Source organism: Malaclemys terrapin, chromosome 8 (genome assembly GCF_027887155.1).
Source record: "Malaclemys terrapin pileata isolate rMalTer1 chromosome 8, rMalTer1.hap1, whole genome shotgun sequence".
NCBI lineage: Eukaryota > Metazoa > Chordata > Testudines > Emydidae > Malaclemys > Malaclemys terrapin.
The window spans coordinates 83385058-83399689 of NC_071512.1; the positions used below are offsets into that span (position 1 = coordinate 83385058).

A 14632-nucleotide genomic window follows, 5' to 3' on the forward strand; every position below is an offset into this window, starting at 1 on the left:
TCGCCCTATCAATACTCATCTTCATGCACTTTTTTTTTTTTTAAACATGTCAATCCTGTTTACAAAGTGATATTCAACAGATTTCCTATAGAGCAATGAATCTTAACAGGCCTTTTAATTGCTTCACATAGGAAACCACATTACTATTAATTCTTCAGCAACAGTATAAAATAAAACCATTGCTTCTCAAGCTCTAAAGCAATTAGACCTCTCGGCTATTTGGCTAACTCTGCTTCTTGATACCCAGTGCAGTTAATTATATTTTTTGATGTTAATAGTCTCTGTCAGTTTTGAGCATAACTCCTCTTTGATGAATATTTAAATTATATTTGAATAAAAAAAACCTTGGTTACATTTCATATTCAGCAGTCATCATAGCTTAATAAAGGTCGCCTCAGCAAATGTTGAGATAAATGTCTATATGAACACATGTATAAAAGTCCTAAATCAACTTATCAGATAATTTAGCTGTTTTTTTGTCTAGTATTATAGTGAATCTAACCAAACTGTTTATGGAAATATAAAAATAAATGGTCTTATACTCTTATAGTGATATTTTATGACCCCAAAATTGTCTTAGCTATTTATAAACATGTTCTTTTTATATATTAAATATATCAGAATATAAATTATCAATGAGACTACCTCAGGACCAGAAAGTCATCAAGTGAACAGAAAGTATACAAATTATCTAAAATAATGAACAGAAAGCGAAAAATTCAATGCACTGAGGGTAAAACAAATGTTGTCTCAGCCAAGTTCTCACTGTCATTAATCCACCAAATAAAGTGGCTAAATAACTTAATCATAAAATAAATAAATAAATAAATAATGGAGATATCCCATCTCCTAGAACTGGAAGGGACCTTGAAAGGTCATCGAGTCCAGCCCCCTGCCTTCACTAGCAGGACCAAGTACTGATTTTGCCCCAGATTCCCAAGTGGCCCCCTCAAGGATTGAACTCACAACCCTGGGTTTAGCAGGCCAATGCTCAAACCACTGAGCTGTGATACAATCTACATAAGAGATTTTACATACATTAGTGAACTCACTAATGGAATGCTGGATGGGGCCCTAAATCTGTAATAAAGTGATCGAATCTGAAACATACTTCTCACATAATGTGTGCATACAATACTGCAAATGAATATACTGCACAGAGTGATGAAAAAATATGCCCCAAAACACATATACACCAATCTATCAAATAAAAACATACAGTGATACAAGAAAATCATTTGGTCACAATTTTTGTTAGTGACAAAGACAAAGACAGCTTAAAGATCCCAAATTACAAAATAAAACATCTATAAGCAGCTTAATAATGTATCTCAATTTAATTTTAAGTCAAATTTATTCTTATTGAAGTTTTCCAAATAGGTAGCCTATTTTAATAAGTTTAGGAAAAGTTCTTTCTTTTGCAGACTGTCCATTTCTTAAGACAATTACAATGCCAGAGATCAATCTACAAATCACATACTGCAGAAAACAACCACAGAACACAAAAAGTGAATAAACTTACAGTGATAGTTGTCTCACTTCACCCAACTGTTTTTCAGACTTAATAAAGTGAGGCTTTTGTATCCAGACTGTTAAAAGATACTGTGAGAGAATGATCGAACCATTACATCTATATAAATATTGTTCTTTTTTAAATGAATAAACCAAGCTTACCAATTTTTAATTTAAAATGAATGGTAGCAAAAATGAACATTGTCAAGTAAGGTTTTTTATCATCACATGGACATGACTGCTTTTCCCTCTAATAACGCAGCATGTTCAGTGGACTAAAGATTTTGGTGTGACTCAAATATTCAGTGCTATACCACTCTATAATGAACATCTTACTTCATAAAAAAGAGATTTGCACTTGGGTCACTGTATGGTTTCAGTTTTTTCCTTATACTTGAGTCATAATTCAGTATCAAGCCTCATACACAGAAGAAAAGCAAAATCCACAGAGACACACAGCATTGGCTATGGTCAGAACCCCAATTTAAGTATGAGGAGCCCTTTAACATTAGGGTTACTATATGTCCGGATTTTCCTGGACATGTCTGGCTTTTTGGGCCTCAAATCCCAGTCCGGGAGGAAATCCCAAAAAGCTGGACATGTCCAGGAAAATAGGGAGGGAGGAGCCGGCAGTGCTCGGCCGGGGGCCGGAGCCGCTGGGGCTGGCGGTGCTCGGCCGGGGGCCGGGGCCGGGCCGGCAGTGCTTGGCCGGGGGCCGGGGGCCCCAGGGCCCGAGCCGAGCGGGAGACGCCGGGGCCAGAGCCTCTTGGCCTGGGCCGGCCAGCCACCATAAGGAGCCGCTCGGCTGGGGGGGCCGGACTGGGCTGCACCTCCTGCCCCTCCCTCCCCTCCGGCCCAGCCACGGCTTGCCTCCTGCCTGCCTGCTTCAGGCTTCCCGCGAATCAAATGTTCGCGGGAAGCAGGGGAGGGGCAGGGGAGCGAAGCGTTCAGGGGAGGGGGCGGAGTTGAGGCCGGGAAGGGGCGGGGCTGGGGCAGGGCTGGAGCAGGGGCGGGGCCGGGGCGGGGCCGGGGCCCCATGGAGTGTCCTCTTTTTTGGACACTTAAAATGTGGTAACCCTATTTAACATCCACTTGAATAAATATACTCACGTGGGTGACTGTTGCAGCATCAGGACTTATGACTGTATGTCTTCTTTTATGTGAGTAGTTTTTTAATAGCAGTCTAAAGGGGATTGGATGGCTTTGATAAACGTGTATGCTAAAGAAGAAGTTGTGAAGAAGATATCAGCAATCTGGTACTGGGCACCAATGACATGCCAAAACAAAATAAGGACCTTATATTTTACATTCGGTCATTTACTATGGCAGCATTGATGCACGTGCATTCAGGGCAGTAGTCATCCAAACTGATATCTGATATCAATATTATTACTTTTGGGATATAAAAAGGAGAGCAAATATCCAAACTATCCAGGGAACAGAAATAGAAAAATGCAGGTTACATCATACTATGAGACACATTTCACTACTGAATATCTTTAACAAAGGCAGCCCTCATGCATAAAAGGAATAGCTGCTGTAGTCATATAAAAGCACAAACAGCAGCAGGGGTCTGATGAGCCCTTGTCTATGACTGACAGACCCCCAAAAGAGAGGTGCTTCATACTCAACAACACACCTTCTAGAGATGAGGAGTTGACTAGGAAGTGTTGGCCATTATAATAGTTTTAAACTACATTAAGGAATGTAGTTCTGAAGCCAGGCTACACCCGGTCACTGAATCAAGTCTGAGACCTGTCAGAGGGCGTTAGGTTGAGATGCTCTTAAATGGTTTATTCTGGCAGAGCATGCAATATGCCAATCCAGTTCTGAAACCAGTTTTGCGTTCCACTGGTGCAGACAGGGCTTAAGAAGTTAAAGTGTTTCATTCTGATGAGATTAATCAGCAGGGATTGGCGACTGACACTCCTTCCATCCACGACTGGAGTCCAGGGAAAGATTTCCTTCATTTCAATTAGAAAGAACCTGGCTTGTTTTCACTTGAAAGGAGATAATCTGATATGCCACTGTTTCTTTTGTAGGCCTGACAAGCAAGGAACATATGTAGTACTTGCAGGATGTGTATTCTGAGTGGAAGGGTATTTCATTTTTTCTTTCAATGATATATCACACACATTGATATGTGGAATGTAAAAAATCATTGCACTGCTAGGAAAGGATTGAACATCTCCTCTCTTTCCCGCTCTCTCTTTCCCCTGCAAATGAGTGTCCATTTTCCATCATATTTGTAGGGCTTAGGGAAAAAGGAAGAGGGACAACTCTCAAATCAAGGATCTAGGAAGTTTAAGTGACCTTCCTCCTATCCCACAAATAGAAAGGTCAAGGGAACAAATCAAGTAAATTGCTCTTCGATAGAACTTTGGCTGGAGTGCAGCTGAGTCTTATGGAAGGTGACTGATGGACACAAGAGGTTAGAGTATTACAGCATGGAAGGAATGCAAGGTGCCAGGACTGTAAACGGGAACGTCACTCTGTTGTCACGGTGGACATGGTGATTGAAGTTGTGTGCTATCCTGCTGCGGAAGAGTAATATGCATGAAGGAAGATAAAGCAAGAATTGTATTAAAGAATTTCTTCCTTTAGTTCAGCTTTTGTGTCCCCTATTCTCCTACTTTTCTGTAGTAACATTTTATAAAGAAGTATTTCTGAAAGAGGGGAAGGTCCCTAATTTGACCTGTACCTTATGTACATCTACTCTTCTTATCTGTCTTCTGGAAAACAAACCCATGGGAATCTTTGTGCATTTTTCTAAAACAAATTTCAGTGCTGTTAAACAAACAAAATACAATCACAGTAATCTAGCACTCATGAGGAGAAAAACGGTGTAAGGGGCACAAAGCTCAGGAAGTTTCAACTCAAAGTTTCCTGTAATTTGTCCTTATTTAAGGATTTCCCCACAGATATCAGTATACCCCTGGAGGACCAGGGCATCTGCATGGAGGCATAGAATTTGCACCACTCGCTGGCTCCTCAGCATCAGTGGCTTTCTCTCACTCCATCCAGACCCTCTTCACCACAACCGGACAGCCACTTACTTGTAGACAAGGCTTCCAAAGGTTGTATGGAGAGAGAGGGAGAAAGATGGCTCTTGGGCTCATTCCCCCTTTCTCTTATACTACATCTTTTAAGTGATATTTCCACAATTACCCTACCTTCTGTGGAACTTTTCTGAGGATACAATCAATATTTTTTTCAGAGTAAGGAAACTAGCTCTCTCTTGTGACAATTATTTAGTTAAATGCTAGAATCCACTCTTTTAAAAAATGGCTATGTCTACACAGCCTCTAAGTTCAGACTACGGGGGTGTGAATCGCAGCACGCACTAACGTGCTGCATAGTAACTCTCCTGGGGGGGTTGCTACTGGCGTGAACTAAAAGGTACCCAGTTCACATTAACATAGTCATATTTGAAAGAAGACTTAGATAACATGAACTTTACTAGATCCCTTTTAGTTTGTGCCAGCAGCAGCCATGAGGCGTGAGTTACTTTGCCGCATGCCAGTGTGCACTTCAACTCACACCCTTGCTGTGTGCACTGGGGGGGAGGGGGGGCTATGTAGGCATGCCCTTAATTTATTTTGTGTTAGTTTCCCAAAACACACTGGCAAGCGAGCCACATATGCATTTATTAGCACACTCACTGAAACATTATTTTAAGAAAAATAATTTTACCTGAACTTTCATTTACAAAGGCATTCTATTGTGGGCTAATTGTTGTATATGTGTATGTGTTCGCACGTGCTTTTAAGAGTGAAAAGATCACTTTTAGCTAAGGGTGATACCTGCCTGACTTTTTTTTTGGATTGCATACTTTTCTGAATCATTATAAAGATAAGAATCTGTGCCAATTTGGTTTATTAATGCGAATGTCCGTTTACATCACTCTGGCAGTATAAAGGAACCATAGGTGGGTTTAAATGGCATTTACTTAAAGGCCCATTTACATTGCCAGAGTGGTGTATGGGGGTCTTAGTGTAAATGAGAGTCTGGCCCAGAAAGTCCAATATTATTAACAAAGGAAATGGTCACTTTTTGGTTGCAATTCAAAAATAATCTGGATATCTTTTCTATAAACACTTTTTTTAAAATGGACAAGCTATTATGACTGTGTGATAAATATCCTTTCATTTGGTGCATTCACAAGTTGCAAAGTTTGTACAGTTTTCTGATCATTTCTAATTTTTCCTTCTTTCAAAGGCCTATTTGAAACTGTTCTTCGTGGCAGGATACAGACCAGATCTCATCTTCAAAGATCCAGGCAGCTTCTTGTAGAATAAAAATGTTATAGCCTTTATTGTTAAGGACACTGCATTTGATTTAGAAAGCTATTTTTGCTGTCCATTAACACTTTTCAGGCACTCAAATTTTGTTGTTTTTGCCTTTCTAAACGACCTATCAGTTCTGTGTGATCCAGAGTCATATGACAAATTTTCTTTTAAGCCCATTAGTTTCATTTCATATTAGTTCTACCAGGTCACAAAATGGTTAAATGACTTAGATCAAGTCAGTTGTAGAGATGGGCATGGAACCCAGAGATCCTGACTGGCAGCTTTCTTCTAATCACTCACCAATGCAGAAATTTTACCTCCTTGACGATCCAAATTTTTAAAGACAGCTATGTGGTTTTTGGAATATGCATGCCAAAAGAAAGTGAACCACTTGTATTATATTGGCACCACACAAATCTCTGTTATTAATATTCAACAGGGTTTTCCTTAGTGCTTGTATGTATCATCTTCTAGGAATTCTGTTTTAAAATATAAGTTGGATAATTCACTTCAACTGTCTAATATCATCCAGAAAGAATTACCAAACATAAAAGGCGTATGTTGTTGTATTCTATCCATACTTGGAAAGAAAGTGCCCCCAGCATCCAGAAAAATGTGGCTCTCCTAACAACCACACACATTTGAATGTTATTTGGCTTATTATAGAATGTCTAACTTTAAAACATATATATATGTTTTTAAAGTTAGACATTCTATAATAAGCCAAATAACATTCAAATGTTATTATTTAAATTTATAAAAACTGAAAACAAAGCAAGCAGGAGAAGCCATAAAATCTCCAGTGCCTGCCTCAACAGAAATTGGTAGTGATCATCTGCAGTTTCTCAGGGTCTGTAAAGCGAGGCTTTGAAGTTGACACTGCAGGCAGAAAGTCTTCATAGGTGAACAGGCAGTTTGAAAATAACTCAGGCAAACCATCTTAATTCTTCTAAAACTGACTTCTGAGTGGAATTTTTTTTTAAAAGTTAATTTTCAAGCCACCAATTTGTCTACAAAGAACAATATTAGCTAGTCATGTCAACTTCAAAGTCTCACAAGAGTTACTGGCTACAGCTGCACACAGGACACTTCACAAGCAAGGAAGTTCTTGTCCTCAGGCTCCTTATGTGTCTAACCTTTTATTTCTTTTTTTTTTTAAATGTAAAGAAAAAAGTATGGGAAAAATAGTAAATTTCTCCCTAGGGGAGGCTTGTGTAGTTAATAAGTATCAACTCATCCAGATTGTTTTTACACATAAAAATCCCACATGGCTTGGAACTACTACTGCTAGGCAATTATACTGCTCATTCTGTAACACATATTTTAGAAATAATGTTACATTACAAAAAAAAAAAAAAAAAAAAGGGGGGGGGGGGAGAATAACAAACAGCTAACACATAACTATATGAAATTGACCAAATCTAGAGTTGTGGGAAATACAGTTCTATCACACCTCCACACCCCACCCCACAACCCCATAGGGTTTTGTGGATGTAGGGCTGAGAGCATGGGGGGGGGTGGGGGGGGAGTGCTGCCAGGTTTTCCCTCCCTTTTTTAAGTTAATATTTTGAACTTCTGTTTACATGAACATACTGAACTGACTGGTCAGCCACAAACCTCATTTGGAACTGTAAGTATGCACTCAGGCAGAAGCAGAGACCCTCCCCCCCCATCCCACCCCCCCCCAAAAAGGCAAATATTGCGTTAAGCGTAAACTACTAAAAAAATGAAGAGAAGTGTTTTAAAAATGACAAGGTAAGGAAACTGTTTCTGTGCTTGTTTCATCTAAATTAAGATGTCTAAAAGCAGCATTTTTCTATTGCGAAGTAAAGTTTCAAAGCTGTATGAAATCAATGTTCAGTTGTAAACTTTTGAATGAATAACCATAACATTTTGTTCAGGGTTATGAACATTTCAGAATCAGGTGAAAGATTTTACACTAGAGTCACTGGATCTAATTTCAATCAGTGAATAAAAAATACTTGAAGTTAAAAGCAAAGTGTTGAAGAACATCAATGTTCTAAAATGGGCCTATTAGGAAAAAAATAAGAAAATTAAGAACTATCAAGAAACGTAAAGAAGAAGAGAAACAAGTAAGTGGAAAGAGATGACCATGTCCAGTGGGTAGTATCAACTAACATTGGATGCTGAAGGAGATGGTGGATCTGTCAATGTTAAGAGAGATTTAGTTTGCCAGAATCTACAAGCTTCTAGGAAGTGTACATGGCTTCTGATATCACAATTCTATACTAAATTGGTTAGCTCGTCTTGCTTTTTTTCTGCTGAGGTAAGACAGCAGTACACTAGTGAGTCTGATGATCCTCTATACTATTGTTGTCATTGAAATACAGCTGCGATAAAAACAAGTGCCTGTTTCAAGACACACAACAGCTCTTCAAAATACATTTTATTCAGGACCAGCATCAATTCACCTCCAAAATAACTAAGATCAATCACTGGTTATGCTATTATAAACAAATGAAAGATAAAAACTTGAAATACTTGATAAGAAAGTTGCAACCTTCTTTTTATATAGCACAAATTGAGCAATGTTAAGAAATTATTGGAAGACAGAGGGAAAGTGCATTCCTACTAAATGTCATTGATTCTGTGTCTGAAAAAGAAAACCATAGAACATTAAAGTCAAAAATTCTAGAAATTTCAGTCAAGAAAGTAGAAAAAATGTGTGACACATGGTCTTGACCATTTGCTTAGACAACAAAAGAGAATTTTAAAAAATTGAAAAAGATTAAAACTTCTCAGATACAAACAATCTAAACCTCTGACATACGCAGCACACGATTTTTTCCAGTTGAGATATAAAGTAACACCTAGCCCAGTTCTAAAGATCATGAAAATTCAAAAATACTTCTGCAACCACCATAAGCTTCATGCGCACTGATGAAAAAACTGATGTCTCAGCTTCCCAATGACACTCTGGTGGAACTCTCAGGAAGACTGCGTGTTTATATTTGCATCCAACTGCCACAATCCTGAAACATGTGCTGAGCATAAAGAAGACTTTGATCAAAACACAACATGTATTTTACACAACAAGAAACTCTACAGAGAAGCACTACACTTACAAAGCAACTGAAAGTGGTTTCGAAGGGACTTGACAGATGACGCTCAGGCTGATGACACTGCTGCTGCAGTCTCAGTGGAAATCTGTCTTGATCTATTTAACAACAATGAACTAGAACCACAAAAAGACAATTCAAACTGATTCAGAGAAGTTCTGGAACCTTTCCATTAACTTGGCCAGGATTAGCTTTGGAGTCCTTCCACTACTGACCGCAAATACAAAAGCCATCAGGTGAAACAATCTCAAATTCCTTAATACCCTTCTAGCATTTAAAATTGAAGATCCAGATTTCTACCCTAATTCTATGTCTATGAAGGCTGTTGTTACAAATAATAACATCAAAATGATTGAAAAGCATGGAAATAAAACTGTGGAAAAACTTCAGAATAGGCTAGGTACTGAAATACAAAATAAATTGGTGAATGTGTACTGGTATAGAAGGGAAGATAAAGAATAATAAGACAATAGTAGACTGGAGACTCAATTATTGTTTTTAGGCTTTACTTACAGAAAAAATGCCTTTTTATAGTATAAGAAAATATAATGAAAGAAATAAATCATAAAAGAAATACTATGCACTTGACATAAATCTTTATGGTTCTCTCCATCTTTTTCTAGGCCTCCTCCCCTCTTCCCCCCCCTCAAGAATAATATGGGGTGGGTTTTTTTGAAAAGGGGGAAATCATATCAATCTTGACCAATACCCACACATTTGTCTGTTAAGATGAGACTATTTGAAAAGACATGATTTTTTTGCATTTTATAACAAAAATGGACAAAGCTAATCATATGTAGATATCATCTGAGCACTTACAAGGGAGTTTTTTCAGATGGTCTCTATCCAATCTCTGATGATGATAGGATGGTAAAAATGCCCATGACCAATCTACACTAGAGCTTCCACAATTGTTAGCACTGGCTGATCTACACAAGTATTAGGCCATGGCAGGAGAATTTCTGTAAATCTTCAGTGCAGATGCAGTCTCTGTGATGCTTTTGTACAGTAAGTCCCTTTTATTGGTGCTATGTCTCATACCCTGAAACTAACAGGGCGACTTGCTGAACGCCAGAGTGATAGTAATACCTGCTGAGCAAGACAGTCAGAAAGCAGTTTTGTCCTCTAAGAGGACAATATCTACCGCCTTTCCAAAGAACTGACCTGTCTGTACAGTGTTTTTAGTTTGATATGTTTTGTAGGTGAGAGAGGGTCAGTTATTGATCGTATTGATAGCAAGCATGGGCATTTAGCAGCAGCCATTTGAATACTTTTTGAGTGCAGTTTGACCTCCTGAAAGACCAGGATACAGTGACGCTTCAAAGAAGTGAAATGTTTCATTCTCCTTGCAATCACCTGCCTGCTTTCTCACTTTTGTCGCAGAGACTATAAAAGGAACTCAGAAAGATTTGCTGGTAGCTAGCTTCAATTTCTTTGTAATATTACTAGATAAAAATGATACGGATATTTTAATTGAGACAAAACGCAAAACAGTACATATACAATGCGTAAATTAATTGTGTGGTACACTTTTGGAAAACAGTAAATGCATTTTTACCTTTGTGTCATAATTTTGTAGGCATCTGGGAGGAAGCATTCTGTGTTTTCCATTTGGAAAGGGTCGGCATCACAAATCTTGTCATCTGTCCGTCCATAATTAGCACTCTCTATCATAATGACATCACTTCCTGGACACCGAAGGTCAATGGAGTAGCCTTCGCAAGACAGTTCCCTCCTAACTAAACCAAATGGTAGTGCTGCTCGGCTGAAACCTTAAAAAAAAATCAAATTAAAACAATGAGAAAAAACTGACAAAAGGAAAACATTTTCTGGCGTATACATGGATGTTACACTTTCTATCCCATGCTCAAGGAGAGGAAAGTAACACAAGCCATTACAGACATTTTTTATCAGGTTCACAGAACATAGCTTTTGGCATTGTAATCGTATTAGCCTAATTGCAAAAGATCTTTAAAAATTCCTGAATGTTTTCCAAAGATCTAAATTCATATTGAATTGGTCCAGGGTCTCCCTTTTAGAAGCAGCGATAAATACAGTAATGAGGTATTGCCAGGCATAAGAGAAAATCAGAGTGAAGAAACGTTTTCAGAATTTCAGAATTGCTTGGTGGTTTCTTCTGGATTCTACACGTTCTGGGCTTTAATTAAAAAAATGTTACGAAGTTAAGTTTTCAGTCCTTTGCACTGAAAAGCTACTGTTTTTACAGTGTAAATCAATGTGCTGCTGCTCTTTTATTGCACATTTGCAGAAAACTCAGCTAAACAACAGGGGAGAATTCTTCTCACAACCAATTCACATAGCTGCCCAGTTTTCAGAGGCAGGACCTTAACCTCCCCTTTCTCCACCCCAGGAGAACCTGTGTCTCTAAGGCTACGTCTACACTATGGGGGGGATCGATTTCAGATACGCAAATTCAGCTACGGGAATAACGTAGCTGAATTCGACGTATCTGACCCGACTTACCCCGCTGTGAGGACAGTGGCAAATTGACCGCCGCGGCTCCCCCATCGACAGCGCTTACTCCTACCTGGGCTGGTGGAGTACGCGCATCGATTCGGGGATCGATTATTGCGTCCCGACGAGACGCGATAAATCGATGCCCGAGAGATCGATTTTCTACAGCCAATCCGGGCGGGTAGTGAAGACCAACCCTAAGAAGGATAAGGAGGGGCAGCTGGAGGAGTCAGCTGGAGCATCTGGATAGATGAAGAACTTGACTCGGTGGGAGTTCTAGTAGGGGGAAGTGCTTGGTGCTGCTGAGTGTGTAGTGGGCAGTGGCAAAAGAAACTGGTTGGGTGGGAGTGCCAGTGTAAGGGAGCCAACTGCAGCAAGGTCAGTCTCCTACCAACACACTGGGGCATAGCTGAGGCTAGCAGGGTGTTGCCTGATTGACTGCATATCCTGATTGGTGAACAGACGGAGCTAAACTACTATTTGACACCGTACATAACAGCCTGTAAGAGCTGCTCGGCAGACCTACATTTTAGTGTACGTACCTGTGCCATTTTGCATAAACTAATAGCACATTACTTGAGTAACAGCACTATGAGTAAGTATGTGAGTAATTTCTGCAATGGACTGCAGAAGTGTGCTGAAAAGTTCCTGCGTCCAATCAGGAAAATTCACCCCCTTTACAATTCTCCCCCCCCCCCCCCCCCCCCCCCCCGAAATCATCTTCTGTCTGAGAGAATTCCTTAAAGCAAACCATTCCATTGAGGGTTTTGAAGTAACATGCAATTATCTGGGGCACCAAAACCTAGGACTAGCTAATTCAATAGGAAACCTTTTGTCCTTTATCATCATTATGCAGTCAGTGTAGAGTTCTAGCATAAAGTAGCTATATGTCATATTCTGCTATACCAGGGGTTCTCAAACTGGGGGTTGGGACCCCTCAACTTATTACATGGCGGGGGGGCTGCGAGCTGTCAGCCTCTGCCCCAAACCCCGTTTTGCTTCCAGCATTTATAATGGTGTTAAATATATTAAAAAAGTGTTTTTAATTTGGGGGGGGGGGGGGGTCGCACTCAGAGTCATGCTATGTAAAAGGGGTCACCAGCATAAAAATTTGAGAACCACTGTGCTAGACGTACAAAATTTAACATAGATCAGATTGCTTTGTCTCCCTGACATAAAATTTGAACCCATCATCATCTTAAATTGTGGGATAAGTTAGATGATTTGATAGTACTAAATAACTTCTTTAAAAACAGTAGATACTTTTCGACAGCACCACAGATTTTTTTTTTTTTTAGCATTCTAGTAAAACTAGTAACACACTCTAGCACAGTTATAGTTAAGATTCCATAAAGGTTTCTGGTGTACACTAAAGGGTTAGGTATTTCAAGAATTACCTAATGTTTGGTACTCTATACTCTGAACATTTCTCTTCCTTCCATAAGCAAAACATTTGGAATAATATACAACTATTATACACATACAGTCATTAAGTGATCAGAAAGATTTTTGGTTCAGACATTTATTACACACATGCAACACAGCATATGAATCATTTGGTATAGTCTATTTTAAATATGGTGTATTGCAGGGGTGGCCAAAGTTACTAACCCTCCGAGCCACATATGATAATCAACAGAAATTCGAGAGCCGAGTGTGCTTGCCGGGGCTTGGGGCTTCAGCACCGTGGCGGGGTGGTGGCTCGGGTCTTCTGCCCTGTAGAGAGAGGGTTCTGGGGGTTTCAGCCCCACGGGAAGCACCTGCTGAAGCCCCCAGTCCCAGCAGGTGTGCCTCATGGGGATGAAGGCCTGAGCCCCCACAGGGCTGAAGCCCCTAGACTCCCCTCCCCACTGGGCAAAAGCCCCTAGGCCCTCCACCGGGCAGAAGCCCCAAGCTCCCCCCGCCCCCCAGTCTGGTAGGTGGGAGAATGGGGAGGTGGTGTAAGGGGCTCTGAGAGCTGCACTTCAACTGTAAAAGAGCTGTGGTTTGGACACCACTGGTATATGTATTAATACAACTGGCATAATTATTATTTATTTACAGTAGTTCTCACGCTGTGCTATGTGTTTTCCAACCAAACACAAAGAATGCCTAGTTTGTGCACCAAAGAGTTTATAATAATAAATGCATTGTAATAATAATACATAGCTAAAATTCAAACAAAGACAAACAGACAAAGAGCAGGTGGTGTAGCACGTGCCATTTTGGGGCATTTGGATGGGGGCATTAAAGAGAATATTCTCAAGTCACATACACATTGGTTCCTTATAGTCATGGTATCAGAAGTATGTCTTTAGAAGAGAATCAAAAGCAGAGAAAGTAGTGGCTTTGTGGATCAGCACTAGAAGAGTGTTCTGCGCAAAATGGAAGAAAGCGCAGAGATGACTGGGGGAGAATTTGAGAATAGTGGAGTAACTGGAGAGGCAGAAGAGACAAGAGGTGACAAAAAAGACAAGGCCAAATAAGTACAGAAGGGCAGAGTTATGTAGAGCTTTGAAGGAAAGGACAATAATCTTGAATTTTATGAGGTGGAGAAGGAGAATCCAGTGGAAAGATTTAAAGAAAGAAATGATATGGTCAAATTGACGGGCAAGAAAGTGATCTTGGCAGTAGTATTTTATATGGACTAGAGAGGCATTCTTCCTATTGTGTTAGTAATCTGTGGATTAAAACTCCCATTGAATTGAGATGATGAGTTGTAAGATCTCCAAAAGACTTGTTTCTTTTAATCATGTCAATCTGTAAGCGAAGTCAGTTTACACTCATCCATTTTAATATTTATTAAAAACAGAAGAAAGAACGGTACACTTTAAAAAAAAGAAACTTCAAATTAAACTTTCACATCATCCAAAAGTCGTGCCCCTAGGTTTGACAGAACATATGATGCATGGCATCAAACACTAATATTAGATCTTTGCTAAATCTAGTCACAATGGGCCAAGATAAAACCAGAAGGTCATGCTCTCGTCTCTGATACATGAGTGTGATTCAATTACAGTCGACATATTTTGATCCAAAGTATATACACTTTAGCTTGTGACTATAGCCTGTATATATTCTTCCTTTGCAACAAATTACTGCAGAGAAGCTACAGAATCTGACCATTACCCCATTCTGTGTCCCATAAGGGTGCAAAATGGGCAGAGGAATGAGATCCCCACAGATGCATATAACAGCTCCTCCAAACTAACCACCATGGCCCCAGCCATGCCAGGACTAGTAATAATGCTGCCAATGGTTGCCGTTCCTGCATTCTGTGATTCTGAAAATGAATTC

General features: G+C 39.7%; 1 protein-coding gene across 22 annotated transcripts in view; it reads right to left on the reverse strand.

Moving 5' to 3' along the window:
- Positions 1 to 14632, reverse strand: part of ADGRL2 (adhesion G protein-coupled receptor L2) — a 476523-nt gene that overhangs the window by 76772 nt on the left and 385119 nt on the right. For all 22 annotated transcript variants that reach the window (XM_054036673.1, XM_054036671.1, XM_054036669.1 and 19 more), the window contains one exon: positions 10440 to 10653. In XM_054036673.1, the coding sequence (XP_053892648.1) occupies positions 10440 to 10653 (214 nt within the window). The remainder of the gene's footprint in view (positions 1 to 10439; positions 10654 to 14632) is intronic.